Genomic DNA, 21,222 nt, shown 5'->3' with positions numbered 1-21,222 from the left:
TGTGCATTGTACATCGGCCGAAAACGGTGGAGGCAATTGGCCCAAAAGGGATACTTTGTACGTTTAAAATCGAAAGTATGGCAATGTACCAGAGGGAACCATTACAGGTGTATTTGAGTGAAAGGTTTTTGTGCAAACACAAACCGGCAGTGGAAAACTGTTTATTTTTCAATCCATTCAGGTTGTGTTCTCCCCTTGACTCGATCACGTAGAAACAGTGTTCAAATTTGAACAACTTAATTTTGATTGGATGCGGTGGCATGGGTTAGGGTTAGGGTTAGGCATCCAGTGAAATTCACAAACCCGAAGCACGCAATTATTTTCTCTCAAATTATAACGGAACACAACAATGAACTCTCATCATAGATTCCCATATACTGATATTAAAATAGGAATGAATAATTGTTTCCCTAGTCCTTTATATACAGAACGGCACTTGACCTCTGAAGTAAAAGAATGACCCGGATGTGGGTCATTTCAAATGTAAATTTCCATTAAACGATGTCAGGGTTGAACTTAAATTCAAATAAATATTATGACAATAGTCAGGTAGTCCAAAACAACCCTTAATCACGGATAAAGATCCAGCGCATAATATAAATTAAACACATAACACTATGACTATTAGATCTGTAGTGTCCACAGCGTACCCATCATTGAATTTTGCATGATCTGTGGAAGTAGCAAGTTACAAAACCCTCTGTTCGAAGAACATAGCTGCACACTACCTGACAAAGCATGCCTTATACCGGATAAATAACTTATAGTTGTCTTTGTCAATTTATGCAAACCTAGATCTTTCAATCGACTCGCAGCAAAGTTTTTTTTTTTATCTATCAACGACTTGCATTGCTACATGTTTAGTTGTTGGTCCAGTGTGAGACGACAAGGCTTCAAAAACCTTTGGTGCGCCAGTAAACAAGCCACGACTAACATCACCAGAGCCAGTTCTGTAATATGTCATGTGAAAGGGGTTAATCGCGTTAACATCACATCTAGGTATCACATGTCCACGAATAACTGTCGTTACATTTAAATATCAGGTCGATTTCTAATGTACAGTTGTACTATCAAGATCTAAGATCGATCATGTGCCCGTCTTGGTACAGAATTTTGAAATGAATATATATGCCAACCAATTATTAAGACATGAAAATTATACATGCGACGTGGGCGTAATTGATACGAAATCACCTGGTTCCACAGTTGGTGAAAACCCAAACACTGAGCAGATACTCTCATGAAAGGTCCACTTTCAAAACTGCCACTGATGGCATCACATCTTAAATTAATTTAAATCGTTGAGGTAATGCTGACAATGCCAGATGCAATATGGTATTCGACACGTAAAACTCGTTTCTCCTCGGGAATGTTTGCAGGCCAACTAACAATTATTCTTATTGACGGCCATGTGATATCAAATGTATACGGTGCAGATTCGATTGAAATTACAGAGCTGGGCGTCGGCACATGTTCGCATATAAAAAGTTGTATCTTTGCCAGTCACCAGTACGATTGTCCATCGAATCTCTTAATTGATAAACTATATGCTGTACATGCCTGAGGGTAATTCAGTATTATTCCATGTGGTGCCTTTCTGCAGATAACATGAAAGAGTTATTTGGTCAAGATCACTAACCAGCCGTGACCGGATATTAGGCCATGACGACACTGCAATCTCAAGTGTGTAAGTTTCCACTTGGACGATTGGTATAGGACCAGTCACATATAATTCTGGTTTTGTTGCTGAGTTGTTTTTGGAACAATACGTTGCAACGTCTCATTGGATTCACGGAAATAATGTGGTGTATCAGATCTCACCATCACTGTGAATACTTCTTTTGTCGTATACATTGTCAATATCTTTAAGACGTTCGTTCATCAACGCCCGAAATGTTCCTTGGTCAGTGATCTAATTGGTGAGCGACCGCTGACAACCCGAAGTGGCCCAAGTAATAACGTATGGTACGTTGTTGCCCACGTGAACTGACCCCACGAGTGTTTCGATCCAATCAGCAAGGTCGTTAGGGTCACACTGTTCACCCAGTACGTTCCCTTTCCCAGTTGGTTCTTAAACAGCTTCGGCAAATTCTTCGAGTTGGGTCGGAGTTGTAGCTAGATCTTCGCTTATGGATGAAAATGCTACAGGTCTTACTTGTTTTTCAATGTAAGTTTTGCAGGTGGAGTCATAGCTACTCTTCGCTTTTGGGTGTAATTACTACAGGTTATGATGGTAGAGCTGACGTTACTGCAGGTTATGAGGGTTAAACTGACGTTACTACAGGTTATGAGGGTTAAACTGACGTTACTACAGCTGATGAGGGTTAAACTGACGTCACTACAGGTTATGAGGGTTAAACTGACGTTGGTATGTACAGTCTCATAATATTCTACACATTACCTCACCTTCTTCAGTTTTTCTGCGCTTAAATGTATTAAATATTATTTTACAAAATTTTTCCACCGTTCAAAGATCCAATTTCGCTTCCCAGTAAACTCCCTAAATACCATTTTAGGCCATTTAGTCTCCAGGTAATTTTCGTTTGTCTTTAATGGTAATTTAATCATGAAATCTTTCCAGTTGCTTCATGATCAACTTACCGAAACGATTCTCTAAAGTAGTGAGGTGGTCTTTGCATGTGCGGCTTATACTTGGTCGTACTAGGGAGAATATTCAAAATTGCCTGTCTAAGGTCTTCATCAAGTACAATAGTGTCATTTGCAATTATACCAACATTTTCTCCAAATCCACCCACATTTTTTTCATTCCCACACTCGTCTCTGGCAAACGTTCAGTAGTTTCGGTGATTGCCCTCATGGTTTTCTTAATATCCATGGTGTGTTTAGCTATATTACGAATTAAACCCGGCTCTTCTTCTGTTCTATTTAACGCTGCAACCAGTAATATGTTTACGACTCTGTGGTCATAAATTAAGTAACAGAAAGCAGCAAAACCAGGTTTTGTAAAACTAACCAATATCACTGATATAGCAAAGTTATAAAACAAAAACGTAAGAGGAACTCGCAGTATTATGAACTGAATCCAAACTAATCCTAAAAATTATATCCAAGTCCCAAAGAATTGAATGTACTGAATGAATTTCAGATCTTCGAGTCTACATATCACAACGACATTATCCAGAACGCCTCTGAATAATTCACAATAGTCCCAGAATAATGTTCTGGTCCAATGAGTACTTTGTAATTCCAGTGAATAATCTTACTAAATGTCTCCTCTCACGCTATCTAAACACAACATTAAAGGCATTCGCAGACTGGTTTTTACATATGAAACAAGAATCCGAATAGGAATTAATCCAAAGTAGAAATCCATTTCATTTCTCAGTTTTCACCTTTGATACACCTTCAAGAGTATTACAACTGTATGCTGCAATATGTCCCACGTGACGGATATTGCTACTCAATCTAATATTTTACAATACCTGTTCATGTGACCTAACCCATGCAATGAGAAATAACTTATTTCTTTTAATAACCCACTTGACCTAACCCAGCCAATGCGAAATAACTTATTTCTTCTAAGAACCAACATGACCCCAACGGCCAATGAGAAATGACTCCCGACTTGCCAACAGGTTCAATATATAGGTTGAATTTAGCCTTTCAGCACCTAGTTATAGCTTGATATCTATAAAACTAGAAGTTATACCCATGAACAAAAAATTGACTACACATTATTGTATTGATATACGACAACTAAAATTTACAGTCCTGAACACAAATTACACACAATATAGGTATAACCGGTAGTCATGTACCAAACGTTACCAAAAATATAGATATACATGACACAGTAAGATATATCTGCAGCACATTCCGTGATTTCACATGTTGCTTTTAGCAATGGTTTAAATGTGCAGTCTATCTTGATTGTAGCATCTCTTACAGCTGGCAATAACATTAAGAATTACTTTGTTGCATTGCTCTCCATACTATTCTGTGACATCACTCGTGGAAAGCACTGGATTTGAGACTTGATATGTTTATCATGAACGTTAAATTGCTGTTTCCAGATCGGTGCAATACTTCAAAGGTCCACCAGTCGGAATCAATAGTGAGAAAACTCTAAGGCTCCTGAGTGACATGCAAAAACATTACCAGGTCCAATGAATGTTTGCATGACCATGCATGTCAATGCCATGAAAAATCATCAACATGTTATAATTGTCTCAAATTAATTAAGGCAAATGTGTGTATCACTGAATCAAATAGATAATATCTGCATTTCTGTCATCCTCATTAAAATATTATTGTGGGATCGATTTTGTGTTTAAGCATCGCCATAGTTGAGTTTCCCCATATCAAGCTAGACCAACAATTATCGCGTGAGCTGAGTTTGTAAACATGTCATCGTTCTTGAGAAATCTGGGATTTGCATGTGCAGAAAAGCAAAATAATATGAAAAAATCTGCTTTTCCTTCACCTTGATACCATATCAGTTGTTGAATAATACAATTATTGTATAACATTCTTACGTCTCTGACAGATCCGGTGGCCTAGTGGTTAGAGCGTCCCCCTCTGATGCGTGAGGTCGTGGGTTCCATCCCCGGCCGAGTCATATCCAAGACTTACAAAAATGGTATCAACAGTTGCTTCGCTTGACTCTCAGTATTTAGAGGTTAGTGTTAGGACTGGTCGGCCTAGTGTCAGGAAAATGTGACAGGGTGGGATATCATGCTACATGTTTGAAGCATGATGCCCCAGTGCTAGACATCACTATAAACTGCCACAATGTAGACATCGTAGCGATATGACTGAAAAATTGTTAAAGCCATGTTAAAACCCCAAATCACACACACACACACACACACACACACACAGAGTAACAAACAGAAGAAAAACCAAAAAGTTTTGTAAAACTTAACAAATAATTTAATTCTCTAAGTTATAAAAATTAAACTTTTAACAGTAACTTACAGTATTTTGAATTAAATCCAAATGATCCTAAAAGTTCTATCACATATCCAATAGAATACAGTGTTCCGAATGAATTCCATATCTTGAATGTGAGGATTTACCGATCGCATTGAATGTGCTGAAGTGCCAATAGTCTTGATGAATCATAATGGCATTAACCAAAACCCCTCTGAATGAATTCACAATAATCCCAAAATAGCACCTGGACCAAACAGCATTCTGTAATTTCATTAAATAATTTAAATAAGTGTTTCCTCTCAAATTAAATCTAAGCACTATATTAAATACTTCTACATACTGAAAATAAGAGCAGTAATACAAATTATGTATTAGAAATAATTAATTGTTCTCTATTAGGAATTAGGAATAATTTATTGTTCTCTTCTTCTACCTTATACACATCCCCACAACTCTAATAAGACTCTAAAAAGGACATATTTTCACATTTTGAAGCATTAGTTTACACCCCAAAGTACATAAAAATACTTTTATTAGATTATTTGGTGCAATTTGATGTTTTCGGTGGTGAAAAGACATGTGTCAGAAAATATCATACTGAAGCAAGTAGGGGCCAACAAACAGCCATAGACTCAGTTGACTGGGAATGGTTCGGATGATTCACTATTGTGAATGACATGAGCAAGCAAGCCAATTTGGAATTGCCGAAACACCATCATAAATTTCTCTGGGCACCCAAATTTTGCCATGATCTTTCACAGACCCCCATGGCTGGCTGTGTTGAAGGCATTGGTCAGGTCAAGGAATATTGTGTAAAGGTTGGAGTCCTGTTCCTGACATTTTTTCCTGGAGATGATGAGCTACAAAAACTCGATATGTGGTCCCTGGTCCTTTTTTGAAGCCATGTGGACTCCATTGCAGGAGCCTTTGATCAATGTTATGAGCAAGACGATTCAACAGAATTATGTCTCGTATTTTGCCAGCTATTGACAACATTGAGACACCCCAATTGTTGTAGTAGTATTGACTGTTGCCTTTCGACTTGTAAAGTGGATGATGGATGCATCCTTGTATTCCTTTTTATAGGTCATTGAGTCCACATTGATTGTAAGCGTTCAGTATCTTCTGTGCCATGTGTGAACCTCTGGCTTTGTAGACTTCTTCTGGTATAGCATCTGCTCCAGGTGCTTTGCCATTTGACAGCAGGTGCTTTGCCATTTGAAGGCAGGTGGATTGCTTTCACAGTTTCAGTAAGCTATGGAGAATCAGCAAGTGATATGTTGATTTCCACTTGGGGAAGTCGATCACTTACATCCTCGCTGATAGATGACTGTTGTATAAGTATGCTGTTGATGTGTTATTTTAAGTATCTTATTTTTGTTAGTGAGCATCATGTTACTGTCAACACTCAGTATTGGGGATGTTCCTGATAACTGTGACCCTTAAATTATCTTCAAGGCAACAAAGATGTATTTACATGCTTGTCCAAGGAAAGTGTATCTATCGAAATATGTAGGCATTTAGCCTTCAGTTCCTTTCAGTCAGGACAAAATTATAGTATGTCCCATTAAAGTTACCAATGATCCTCGATGTCAAGAAGCTACATTGATCTTACTCCAGAATGTCAGAGGAAATAGACAGATCAGTCTGTAAGTCTGTGAGTATGTGATTGGCTGATCAAACCATTTGTGTTCTGAACTGTCTGTTCCATATTGGTGAGCCATCTGCATTAGATAGTAAGTTCTTAGAAACAAAGAAAACATTCATAAATAAATTTCAGTCGCAGTAGATGAAAGCTGTAAAAATGTATGCCAACATTTCTGCATTGTGCTTGTTGTGAATGTACACAACTTCACCTTACTGTTGCCCCTCTTTGATAATTACTCAATAATGCTAGAACAGATCCTTAATTTGAAGATGGCTTAATAAAATCAGTTTGAATGAAAAAAAGAATAAGATGCAGTTGAGTGGACATTTTTATTGTATATGATTGCCATTTATCATTATTGTGGAATGTAGGATCAGTTTCGTCTTAAGTTATCAAACATGCTAATAAGAAACATGTATGCAAATGATCAAGTTATTTTAAAACTGAATCAAAATCACATGAATACCAAAGATTGTTTAATCAAGTAAATAACACAATAGAAATTACGCTCAATTACCCATCTGTTGTAAAATCTTAAAATATCATAATGAACTAAATGTTCTTATTTTTCTATTTTGTGATTTTGAAAGTATAATAAAATGAACGAGCATGACAAACAAGACTGAGGTAAATCATAGACATTACAAAATACAAAATGCTTAAATACCATCAGGATTGTTTTTTCATATGAAAAACATACACAAGGACTATGAGCCTGCCGTATACAGAGAAACAAACTGCAATAAATTCTTCAATACACTTTTGCTACAAATCTATGCCAATTGTGTAGACCAAGAAAACCCTTTTAAATTGATATTCACAAATGAAGATGAGAAGCATTTTTATGTCTACAACATCTATAATATTTGTGAATAGGAAATAACAAAAACGGCAAACAAAGAAGTCACACTCATAAAGAGTGTAATTTTATACAAATATATCCAAGCTATATCCAAATTCTTTATCTGTAATTTTTCTGATTATTATTCTCACCTGTCCATTGAGATGTTGGTATAAAATGATCCACACAACATGTGATAACAATACCAAGCATTCCGTTTAGTTCACAAAGGTTTGTGAAGAAGCTGCAATAGAGAACTATCTTATTCCTACATAATTCAGGTTCATGGAACAATCTTTTGAATAACTTGCAAAGAATCTCAGTGGTGGTACATTTGTTTAACCCACAAAACATTTATAAAACATAGAATGTAAATAGCTGACAAAAATATCTGTGATCATGTAGATGAGTTTAAAGGGTCTAAGGACCAAGTTGAGAAATTGTATTTGGGTGTCCGAGGATCAGGGAGGATTGTCAGTATGTGTAAAATATTATTAATACTATTCCATATTAAAATCTCTTGGCGATTGGAATGGCTACTAGGTCAAGAAATGGTAATTTCCTGTTGTTTATACCAATTGGAATGGCTACTAGGTCAAGAAATGGTAATTTCCTGTTGTTTATACCAATTGGAATGGCTACTAGGTCAAGAAATGGTAATTTCCTGTTGTTTATACCATACTATATTTGAAATAGACAAACTAGCTGTTTTTGTTAGTACCATACATACTCGCTTATAAGTTGAGTCAAAATGCAAACAACATCCTGATATGCCATTACATAATGCACCTGCAGGCCATGGCCCATGTTGTTTTAATGATTACTTCTAACAAAATACACAGATCCAGATCTACTGGTGAATTATGCAATGGCAGATCTGGGACTGTGCTGTTTGCAGTTGAATTCTACTTATAAGTGAGTACATACAGCAGTTTAAAGAGTAGTAATCTACTAGGTGATTATCAGTCACTTTCTACTGACATATTTTTAAGCTTAAAATCCTTTTTATAAAGTACTTGTAATACTTTATTTTGCATGGGTGGGTAGGAATCATCAGCCATCATACTACTTGTGTGGAAAGAAGGAAGAAATTCAGCAATATGGTGACACAAAGGAAAACCATTTTGGTTTCTAATACATGTATCTATATTTTTGGACTCAGTGCTTTTATCAAAAGTATATGTTCACCATGTTTTGTTATCGCACTTAAATAATGGATGGTCAAAAAAAGAGCTCAGAAAACTTATAAAAAGTCAACAGCTGCTTGTGTCAAATGGTTATGCTCCCAAGAAATATTTTGCTGCCATATATAACAAAAGAATGGCTGACACTCTCTAACTTTTAATATCAACTTTATACAGTAAGTTCCTCTGGATACATCTATGGAAACGAGAAAGTGATACTGTTATTATTATCAAGTTACCATTGATAAGATGTATTATTAAAAGGGGAAGTAAAATCTCTCCAATTAAATTATTTTATTAATATATTTCTGGGAAATAGATGTGTTTGACCCTCTTTTTATATATGTTGAAGTCTGTCCCAGTAAACTTTATTTCACTTTATGAATCAGGAAAAACATTAGCTTTGACTGTTTATTTTAAGCTATTTGGTAATAAGAAAATATTCTTAATAATATTCAAAATGAAAATGGTATACAAAAAGTCTCCAAAAAGCATTTGATGTTAACCAAGGTAATCACATAATGTCTCATGAGTACGACAAAAACAAACCATGTAATGTTTAAAAATATTTTAATTTCCTATGTAAATAGAAGAAAAAAATAAAAAAATTAAAATGTGCAATACTGAATATGGATGCCCATCCATAGTGGCTGAGGTTGTTCTCAAAGCAAAACTTCAAGAATGAGGTGATGGATGGACACACATACATGGGTTACACTACATGGCCAACCACTGTCATGGTGGGGCATCAAAAATAAAAGGCGTTTTAAGATATTTAAACAGGATATTGTAAAATCATATCTGAATTAATATTAATATTTAAATTAAAAGGATAATATATTGTTTGATACATATCATTACACAAAATATATTCATCTAGGTTGAGTAAATCTTCAGATAATTGGAGTTGTTGTACAAGGCAGGTGTTGGCTGTACAAGGCAGGTGTTAATGTACTTAGATGTGCAGTGCTTGCATGGTGTACAAACACAAGGTCATGAAAAGTGACCAATGAAGATATACTACTATTTTATAAAGGTAACTAAACATTTTATCTGTGGTGTTCACAACTCTAGTAATGGCGGAAGTAGAAAAGGACACAGATCATGACAAACATAATGCTGAACTTGTGTAGGGTATGGAAGAAGAAATGTGTGAAACTGTTATGGTTGTAAACCACATGCGGCGCTTCGAGGCATGCAAACAGCAGTGATAACCACAGACTCAATATGGCAGCATCTTCCCATCCACCAACAGACCAATATTGTCTGCAAAGACAGTAAATATCTGTGTTTCATGAATTTGAAAACATGTCATAATATGAAACTGAACATGTCAAAATATGCAACAGACAAAACATGTCATAATATGAAACAGACAAAACATGTCATAATATGAAACAGACAAAACATGTCAAAATATGAAACAGACAAAACATGTCATAATATGAAACAGACAAAACATGTCATAATATGAAACTGAACATGCATGTCAAAATATGAAACAGACAAAACATGTCATAATATGAAACAGACAAAACATCATAATATGAAATAAATTAAACATGCCAACAATATGAAATAGACAAAACATGTCAAAAAATTAAATAGGTAAAACATGTCATAATTTTTCACCCTGATATGATATTGCTTTTCCACGCTGATATGGTATAGCTTTATAAAACTGATATGGTATAACTTTATAAAACTGATATGGTATAGCTTTATAAAACTGATATGGTATAGCTTTATAAAACTGATATGGTATAGCTTTTTCACACTGATATAGTTTTTAACCCAGATATGGTATAGCTTTATAAAACTGATATGGTATAGCTTTATAAAACTGATATGGTATAGCTTTATAAAACTGATATGGTATAACTTTATAAAACTGATATGGTATAGCTTTATAAAACTGATATGGTATAGCTTTTTCACACTGATATAGTTTTTAACCCAGATATGGTATAGTTTTTTCAAACTGATATGGTATAGCTTTTTCACACTGATATAGTTTTTAACCCAGATATGGTATAGCTTTATAAAACTGATATGGTATAGCTTTATAAAACTGATATAGTATAGCTTTTTCACACTGATATAGTTTTTAACCCAGATATGGTATAGCTTTATAAAACTGATATGGTATAGCTTTATAAAACTGATATGGTATAGCTTTATAAAACTGATATGGTATAGCTTTATAAAACTGATATGGTATAACTTTATAAAACTGATATGGTATAGCTTTATAAAACTGATATGGTATAACTTTTTCACACTGATATAGTTTTTAACCCAGAAATGGTATAGCTTTTTCAAACTGATATGGTATAGCTTTTTCACACTGATATAGTTTTTAACCCTGATATGGTATATATTTTTCACCCTGATATTGTATAGGTTTTTCAATTAATAAAAAGTATAGATTTTTACCTGATAAAGTATAGCTTTGTCACACTGATATGGGATAGCTTTGTCACACTGATATGGGATAGATTTGTCACACTGATATGGGATAGCTTTGTCACACTGATATGGGATAGATTTTTCATACTGATATGGTATACATTTTTAACACTAATATAGTATAGTCTTTTCCCCCTGATAATGTATAGCTTTTCAAACTAATATGGCTTTTTCACCCTTATATGATAAAGCTTTTTGAACTTTATATTGTATAGCTTTTTCACAATGATATGGCATAGCTTTTTTTCACTTTGATATGGTATATTTTTTCAAACTGATTTGGCATAACTTATCCACACTGATGTGCTATAGATTTTTCACACTGATATTGTATTGATTTTTCACACTGATTTGGTACAGATTTTTCACACTGATATCATTGTTATATATATTTAATTTAATTGTTTTGTTAGTTTAAAAAAAATCTTATTTCATTACATGTTATTGCAATATAACATTGTCTGCTGGACTTGACCTACTCCAAAAATGAGTTCATTTCTGCTTGACCTGACTGACTTTTAAAAATAATTTTAATTTATGTAAACAGCTAAAAACAGCTTCATTATACTCTATGTGTATGAACTCATTAAGTGAATTATTATTCAGGTAAACAAGAAGTGGTAAATATGTTGATCAGGGCTAGGGTTTTTGGAGATTCCCATGTGAAATTTATTGGTTATTGTGTTGTAAGTAAACAAGGCTCATTAAGATCATTCTAGAAGGTTATTTTCCATTAGGTAATAGTTCTTTTTAGACAATGCTAATCTGACCTCAGGTCAAGCAGAGAACTATATTATCTTGTGACTTTAAGGATTTTAGTCAGTCATGCTCTAACATATAACACTTTCGGTTGTATTATTTTGTGACCAGTTTGGGCTGAATTTTATTTTCTTCAAATTATTGAATCCAAGTCATTATTTCTCTGGAAATAAAAAAGTGCTCTGACAAAATTCTTGGATAAAGACATTCATCGGAATTTATACTGAATTCAAACCTGGAATAATATTTCTGTGATTCAACAAGAGACTGCACTTAACTGACCATAACAGACATGACATTGCCTTCAATTTTAGATCTCATCAGGGTTTTAACTCAGCTTTATTCAGGACTTTTTATTACTAGGACTTGTGTTTGTCATTATTGGATTACAATCTGGATTTAATTTGCAATACCACTGGTCCTTTGTTCTCATTTTTGACTTTGTATTCTAGGGAAATAAATTATTTGTCAAACTGTACAAAGCTTGTTGTCTTCACTCTTTTGTGTTACTTATTTTAAGAGCATAGACTCGCAATATCGTATAGATTTTTTTACACTGATATGATTTAGATTTTTCATACTAACATGGCATACGTTTTTCACACTGATATGGCATAGATTTTTCAAACTGATATAGATTTTTCATATTGATATGGTACAACTAGTCCGAGTTTCATCTGACCCTTGCCACCTCAGTTTTGACATTTGGACATTTATGTTAGGGCAGATCAGGATCTTAGTTGTTGCAGTTTCATTTGACTTTTAAGTGAGTAAGGACAGTAAACATGGTATTGTTGAAATATGAATCCTAGACAATCGGCACGTTCATTCTGGAACTTTTTTAGAGAAGACCTAACGGAAACGAGAGTTTTGTTTATGATATAACATTAAAACAACTGATTAGAAGTTTTATTAAAGCTCTCTGCATGTCTCTTTTGAGTATCTCCTTATCCCCACCCCTACTTTGAACCTCAAAAAATATATCCTCCACAAGTATTACCTGTTCTAACCTTTTGAAGGTCATGCTGAATTTAATTGTTCGGTATGGAAAGAAGAAGAAAAATAAACATGGAATCGTATGGCAGCAGGCAAAAAAAAAAGATCGTTAATCTATTGGAAGCTGGAATTCAGTCTGAACGTATTTGGGATCAATTTAGTTTGGATATTTTTGGTTTGTTTTGTATCTGCTGAGCGGAGTCACATTTACGGGGCAAAGGGTATGCTAATATTGTGAAATATCAGTGCACATCCTGGATAACCCCTCAAAGGGAAAAATTCAAATACATATAGCCTCAACAGTCACATGCTTTTGCCATAACGAAATGAATGGTTTCCTGAAGACTCGCAACACATAGCTGACAGAGTTAATTACTTTGATTTAATTTTAACATGTTAAAAAGCCTGGATTGATGTTAAATGTTTATCAATTTGTTCATGCACTGGGAGATATTTATATCACTTGACTAATGCACTAACACCTGAGAGACAATTACAATAGTGGACTATTGCACTAACACCTGAGAGGCTATTAAAATAGTGGACTACTGCACTAGCACCCAAGAGACCCAAGAGGCTATTAAAATACTGGACTAGTGCACTAACACCTGAAAGGCTATTAAAATAGTGGACTAATACACTAACAAATCAGAGGCTATTAAAATAATGGACTACTGCACTAACACCTGAGAGGCAATTAAAATAGTGGACTACTGCACTAACACCTGAGAGGCTATTAAAATAGTGGACTACTGCACTAGCACCTGAGAGGCTATTAAAATAGTAAACTACTGCACTAGCACCTGAGAGGCAATTAAAATAGTGGACTACTGCACTTACACCTGAGAGGCTATTAAAATAATGGACTACTGCACTAGCACCTGAGAGGCTATTAAAATAGTGGACTACTGCACTACCACCTGAGAGGCTATTAAAATAGTGGACTACTGCACTAACACCTGAGAGGCAATTAAAGTAGTGGACTACTGCACTAACACCTGAGAGGTAATTAAAATAGTGGACTACTGCACTAGCACCTGAGAGGCTATTAAAATAGTGGACTACTGAACTACCACCTGAGAGGCAATTAAAATAGTGGACTACTGCATTAGCACCTGAGAAGCTATTAAAATAGTGGACTACTGAACTAACACCTGAGAGGCTATTAAAGTAGTGGACTACTGAACTAACAACTGAGAAGTTATTAAAACAATGGATTAATGCACTAGCACGTGAAAGGCAATTAAGATAATGGAGGTGGAAATTCATCACAGTAAGATGTAAAATGCACTTGACTGTACTTGCATAAATTATTGAAAGTGAGCCATTCAAACGGCTATGTGAATGTGTCTATAAATATCTGCAAACTTGTGTATGTTACTCAAATCTGTATTTCAATATTTCAGATTATTTCAGTTTTTTTTACGCAAATTATTAGCAATTAAACTTGCATGATCTGGTGCTGTTCGATATTCACCCATACTGTACTGTACACCCTTTACACTCGATATTCACCCATACTGTACTGTACACCATTTACACTTGATATTCACCCATACTGTTATGTGCACCATTTACACTCGATATTCACCCATACTGTACTGTGCACCATTTACACTCAATATTCACCCATACTGTACTGTACACCATTTACACTATACAACAAATGGACACATTTTAAGGAAAAGTCCTGAGCAAATAGAGTAATAATATTATTTCAGTAGTAATCTTAACTCTCAACACATAAGAGCTGATTGCAAACAAAGCAAAAGTGTCAATGGAATTTTTTGTGCAGCTAATGTTACTGAACTGGAGTGCAAGCTTGCTAAACTTGTATTTGAATTCAGGACATTGGTTTTCCCCTCAGATAAACCTGGTCTAACTGATTTTATCACGTTCTTAACTAAAATTTCCGTAAAAGACATGACCTTGTTTAAAACTTGGAATAGTCTGGAAATGAACTTTTGACCCTCATTCTGGTCCTTTTTGTGTCTTATTTTTATATAGAGTTGTTGACATCAGCATTACTCATTTCTACGTTCAATATATGTCTAGTGGAATCAGTCTTTTAGCTGTGTTCAGTTATAATTTGAGTGGATTTATTTTTTTAAATTATTAAATGGAGATACAAAGTGCTCGTTGACTTTAGGACTGAATTGCTATTTTGGAATTACTGGAAATTCATTCGAGGACATTTTATATTATATCATTGTGATACATCAAGACTGTTGGCACATTCTCACATTTAATGCTACTGTAATATCAGCACATTCAAAACTGGAATTCATTCGTAGAACCACTGGAATTCATTTGGAAAACTCTATACTTTTGGACTTGTGATATAATCATTTGGGATTTAATTCATAATACTGTAGGGTCCTTTCAAATTTTCATTTTGTATTAATGGGAAATAAATTATTTATTGAATTTTACAAAACTTGTTGGTTTTCTCTTTTTTTTTTTTTTGGTTACTTAGTTAAAGACCAAAGAGTCGTAACACAATAAAGAACTAAACAAAATAAAGAATCGAAATCCTTACTAGTAAACTATCCATCTTTAAAATCATTTATCTAAAAATGTTACACTTTGAAATATGTCCGATGCTACCGCCTTGTGATCTTCCTACTGAATTCAATACCAAAAATACATTATATTCACAAACTAAATATAAAAGGACATTGATCTAACAGTGTTATATAATTTCGGAGCCTCCTTTTGTTGATGTAGTAATGAATGAGTTAATCACATTGAATCAGAATAAAAGGGACAAATCCATGCAAATCGGCGATTATTTCCTTAACAAATATAAAATATACTGTTTTTAAGTACATGTAAGAAAATATTCCACTCATGAAGTGGAAATATTCACTCGAGAGAATTCAATGTTTCCCACACATGAAATATTTCGAATAGCTACTCACATCACGTACACATCACCTATATATCCATTACATTAGTTGTAAAAAGTGACTATTCCGGATCAAAGGAAAATCCCAGCCCGCCCCACTTTTCGAACATTAACTTGCCGGTCTCTAACAATGTCCAGTCAATTTGGCTTCAAGTGAACACATAAATCATTCTTAAGACCGTTAATTAATGAAGGTCTTTGTCCAGAAAATTTTAACCTAATTGGTCATTTTAAATTTCTGTATTAACTTACTCCGTGATTAGTTTCAGCAGGACAACCAGTCCTACATCAGAAATGATGGCGGCGAACAGATAACGTTCTCCAATATGCGTGCCCCATGAGGAATGATGGTTGTAGAAGAAGAAACTGACCATCTCTCCCAGTACGGCCGCCAAAATCATGGCGATGTTAAACTGTATATGAAGATCCATCCTTGGCTAACAATATATCGCAGTGAGAACAGGACCACGCACTGAGACGAAAGGAAAAGGAAGGAAGTACACAAATTGCTTCATCATAAATACAATTTTCCGATTTCTGCATTTGAACGATGTGTAATAGAAAAATTCGATCGACAACTAACACTCTGTACAATTTGGCATACCATCTAATGCCACTAGCCTAATGAAAAAACTGTTTTTCATTTGTTATGTATATTTAATTTGTATTGTGTTGACGTTTCTCCATGATTATATATGTATATCTAGATTGTGTGATTGTCCTTGCTCAGTTATTGAGTTTATGGTTTACCTGAGTATACTCAGAACTTTTGTTATTTTATTTTGGTAAACAACATATTACAAAGATAATACTTGTCTATGGTCATATTTTAATATTATTATTAATTGGTAGTAAACATGTTTGCTGATGTTGAGTTCAAGATCTAGTTTTATTTAGAAATTAAGAATGCTCTGGAAGCTTGGGCGTCCGCACATAGGGGCAAGGAGGGGGAGAGGCACTTTAAACATGTTTTGGCCTATATCCGTAAAACTTAATAGTCGACCACTACATGTTCCCCCGTCCGTTCCAAAATAATTCTGCGGGCGCATCTGTTTAGTAGCATGTTGTTTAAGAATTTGATGGGATAATGACCCTCATTCTGGTTCTGTTATTGTGTTTTAGCTTTTTGTATACATGCTGCTTACTTCAAAATTTATTTAATATCCAGTCATATGGACAACGTTCTTTTGCATACCAGGGCCAGCAACGTGGAACGAATTGCCAACTGAACTTAGACACAAAGACACAGTGATCCTAAACTCACCTATTTCGACTGCAAGAACAAACTTAAAGACCTAATAATGTTTCCTACCTTAAATATTTTCAGCATGTTTTTTTATGTTTTCTAATTTCATGTGTTTGTTTTTTGTAATCATATCATTATACATGTTTTATATATTTTAGGTGTTGCCTAATGCTGTAAAGCGATTAGAGCTTCTTAAGATTAGGCGCTATACGAAATCCTCTTTATTATTAATATTATTACTATTATTATTATTACTAATGCACAAAAGTGCTCATTAATACTCTTGGACTATATCACTATTTTGGGATTACTGTGAATTCGTATAAGTATATTTTTGACTATACCACTGTGATATATTAACACTGAATAGCACATCTCCACATTCCAGGGTATTGATAAATCAATACATTCAATATCGGAACTCATTCGGGGCACCAGTGGAATTCATTCGCAATTCTATACATTTGAACTTGTAATATAACTTTTATGACCCCATTTGGGATTTAATTCACAATACTGTAAGTTCTTTGTAAATTTTAACTTTGCATTCTATGGAAATAAGTTATATGTTGAATGTTTTGCTGTTGTTTTTTTTTTTTTTCTTGCTTGCTTTAGGATCATAGTAGATTCATGAGACCTTTCACTGCTTGAATGCCACTTTGTTACCATCTATCTCTCTCTCTTTCTATCTCTCTCTCTCTCTCTCTGATAAGAAAATCGCATATTTTTACTTACGTGGCCAGTAATAATTGTTGCATGACTATATGGAATATAATCATATAAAAGAATTGCAAACATTATTTGTTTGTTTTAGAAAGCGTTTGCTGAAGCTCATATCAGAAAGTATAACTATTATTCAAAAGGATAATCAGCAAATTAGGAGTATTAAAGGCTGAAGTTTAACTGGAAGACTCTGTTGTTCGACAACAGGGTTTCTATCTCCGACTAATGTGCAAACCAAAAACATTTCATGCACATTTTATTCAAAATGGCTGAAATACTTGCAGAAAAATAGCATCGTCTGCCCTTGACATAGGGTACGAGTTCGACCATTTTATTTTCGCAGTAGTGAAGGGTGATCTAGGATATTATTCAGAAGAAGATAAAAAAAAAGGACTGACTCCAAAAGACCTTGAAAAAGTCTTACCAAATCTTATATCTATTTCATAATAAGATCTTTAAATATATGCGTGTTTCGTTTGGGGGGGGGGGAGGCTTTAACGCTATTTTTTCAATGGAATAGCAGAATGTTTGTCAGTGTTTTCTCATTTAAGTTATAACACAAGAGTACATCGAGGGGACTGGCGCTTTTTTGGGCGATACGAATTTCCAAGAATTCATGATAAGACCATTTCTTCGCATTAACTCTAAAACCATCTTTGATATTCTTCAGCGATAACAAGATTCTGGTTTTAACTGCACATGGTGGATATCAGCTTATCGCCGTTTTCATTTTTGACAAATTAGGCATTATTAGAACTCTTTTTGGAGAAAACTTCATGTTATAATGATCATCCATTTTTCCATTGGGGCGGGTTGTAGTGATAACGACTTATTATACAGTCGTCGTGGCAGCCTAAACAGATGTACGAATGGGACTTTTCATTTAGGACTTGGTGAAAACTCATTAATAATGATCATCCATTCAGGAGGGATAGTGACAACAATATTTTAAAAAGTCATGGCACCCATATTGGATTTACGATTTCCATTTGGAACCAGCTAGGTATATAAAAAGTCTATTAAACAAAACACCATGTTGATCTAGATTTCCATTTGCGATAGAACTAGAGGTAACAATATTTTCTAGATATGGCGTTCGGCTCAGGAGGAGGAGTAATAATAAGATTTTCAAGATAGCTGCTTTTGGCGGCCATATTGGACGTTAATTCGGTACCATTTTCATTTAAGATCAAACGGACATCATAAAAATCTTCTGGTGAAACCCCATGTCAGTGTGACTTTTTGTTCAAGCAGAATTGTGTTAACAAGATTGATAAGATGGTTGCCGTAACAGCCATATTGGAGGTCAGATCCAGACAAGTTTTTATTACGACCAACTATACATCATAAGAATTATGTCAGTAAGCACCCCTTGTTGATAAATTTCATCTATTCAGGAGAGGCAAACCTTTCAATTTGGCTACCAAATTGAGCATTAGATTGGTACCAATTTAATTTAAGCTCTAGAAGACATAATAAGTCTTTTAGTGAAAATCCCTTGCTGGTTTGTCTATCAGTTCAGGTATAATAGGGATGACAAGATTTCCAAGTTGTCGCCAGTTTGGATGTCTGAGCAGCACCACTTTCATTAAGGACCAACTAGATCGTGTGTGTGTGTGTGTGTGTGTGTGTGTGTAAAAGCTTTATGGCATTCCTCCAAGTAGTTTAGAAGGAGCAGCAATAACAAACTTGTGCTAACGGACGACAGACAACCATCCCATAAGCTCTTCTGGTCTGAGACAAGTAGAGCTAAAAAGTAAAACTATAATCAATGTCCGGTATAGCTAAACACATTACACTTACTGATTAAATTATTTTCCAAAATTGTGTAGACTATTAGAAAGAGAAGGATAAAAATGAAGTTAGCGATGAAAGGAAGCAAACCGTTTGCATTTTATGCATTGTACGTTTTGTAAATTAAATTGTAAATTGTTCTTAGATCGGAGTCATGAGTATACGTGGTGAAAATTTATTACAAGGGAAATAACTCCGCCGAGGATATGAAAGATTGGATTGCTCAGAATAATTTCGTGCTATTGCTATAAATAGATTGCAAACAAAGCATTTCCCATGAACAAACTATATACATACCGTAGATTTCTCGGTGATCCCACCTTTAATATTTGGATTGTCATGCTCAAATCGGTGAATTTTGCAAAAATTACGATGTATTTAATGAGAAGCAAGATTAAAAATCATGCAAAGCCAAATAAAAGAATCTCTTAAATTTACTTGAACCACAATGTTTGAAGCCATAAACGCCATCTTTTCATAAAATCTAATAAAGGAAACGAGAGGTCTTATTTTGAAATCGATATTACTTCAAATAATCTCACAAAGGAACCGTTAATTTTTTTTCAAAAACATCTGAAGATGAAACTTTAACAAAACCTAATCATACATGCATTGTGATCAATGGTTTATAAACCCGTCAGTATTAAACGAGACGCAAAATGACCAAAGGCACTACCATGCAGTTTTACGCCAACTAGTTCAACCATGAATAAGTAGTAAACAGTGTTAGGAAACGAAGTCTTTTATTTCTGGATGCAAGTGAAATGAAAATGCTACAAATAACTGAATTTAGAGTGATAACAGCTTTGGTGCTTTTTCCAGAACACCTGCTATGCAGCTACTTAGTCCGAGTTTCCTCTGACCCTTGCCACCCCATTTTTTTATATTTTGACATTTATAAATGTCAAAATATTAAAAATGGGGTGGCAAGGGTCAGAGGAAACTCGGACTAGCAATTACTCAAAATATGTATTTTCTGCATTGAGCAATACATATATTTTCTCACAAAATATGAACTTACCTTAACTGTGTCAACGGAACTGCACCAACCGTTAACAACCTCAACTGGGCTGAATGACTGCTATTTCAATTGTGGGCTATATATGGGTGTACACCACAGCGCGTTCCACGCCAAAAATAGGTCAACATAAAATTACGGACAATACTTTAACATAGAACCGGCTGAGAAAGTGAAATTGCTGGGCGCTGTCAGTCACGAGAGAGAGAGAGAGATTACGATATTACAATTAAATATGGGTAGGTTTATAAATGATTATAACAGGATGAAATACAGAAGCATATTATTTAACTTGATCCTTTATAAAACTGCTGAGTATATTAATGATACATTTATATGTTATGCTGAATATTTTGGTACCATGCCTTGAATCTGCTGGATTATTAGAACGAATCTTATGTCTACCCCTACCTCACCCCAATCCACCCTCTCCGAACCACCCCGCCCCATTTGCAGCCTTTACATGAGTGTGTATTCAAGAGGTCACATAATCTAACCTTTGGAAAAGCAACAAAATAGATGCAATTTCTTAAATCTTTTGATAGGGACGAGCTATGAAAGCTATACCTAAAGCTGATAATTATTACGTTGTAAAAATGAATGAATTTCAATCAATAATTCTTCTTAGCATAATTAACATAACACTAAACGCAGAATATCTCGTATTATCTGTTCGTGCTTTCTGTGTGTGTCTGTTTGTGTGTGTTTTCACATTCAGGACAGTATTACAGTAATTGTGG

The 21,222-nt window shown here is 34.6% G+C and overlaps 1 protein-coding gene across 1 annotated transcript; it reads right to left on the bottom strand.

Moving 5' to 3' along the window:
• Window positions 1-6,859: 6,859 nt before the first annotated feature.
• On the bottom strand, window positions 6,860-20,560 carry LOC149806455 (uncharacterized). Its single transcript, XM_089953588.1, has 3 exons — window positions 20,486-20,560; window positions 15,954-16,173; window positions 6,860-9,835 (listed from the first exon to the last, which is right to left on the bottom strand). Exons 2-3 carry the CDS (start codon window positions 16,130-16,132, stop codon window positions 9,640-9,642), a joined length of 375 nt encoding a protein of 124 aa, XP_089809714.1. The 5' UTR covers window positions 16,133-16,173; window positions 20,486-20,560; the 3' UTR covers window positions 6,860-9,639.
• Between the last annotated feature and the right edge of the window lie 662 nt (window positions 20,561-21,222).

This window comes from Sinohyriopsis cumingii, chromosome 1 (assembly GCF_028554795.1).
Source record: "Sinohyriopsis cumingii isolate HCF-2022 chromosome 1, ASM2855479v2, whole genome shotgun sequence".
NCBI lineage: Eukaryota > Metazoa > Mollusca > Bivalvia > Unionida > Unionidae > Sinohyriopsis > Sinohyriopsis cumingii.
This window is presented reverse-complemented; position numbering and strand designations above follow the sequence as displayed.

What these genes read in the sequence shown, in the direction of transcription:
- LOC149806455 (XM_089953588.1), bottom strand. Translation starts at nt 16,132, where the DNA reads ATGGATCTTCATATACAGTTTAACATCGCCATGATTTTGGCGGCCGTA. An exon ending in CTGCTGAAACTAATCACGGA is followed by an intron (nt 9,836 to 15,953) that starts GTAAGTTAATAC and finishes CTGTCTTTGCAG; the next exon opens with ACAATATTGGTCTGTTGGTG.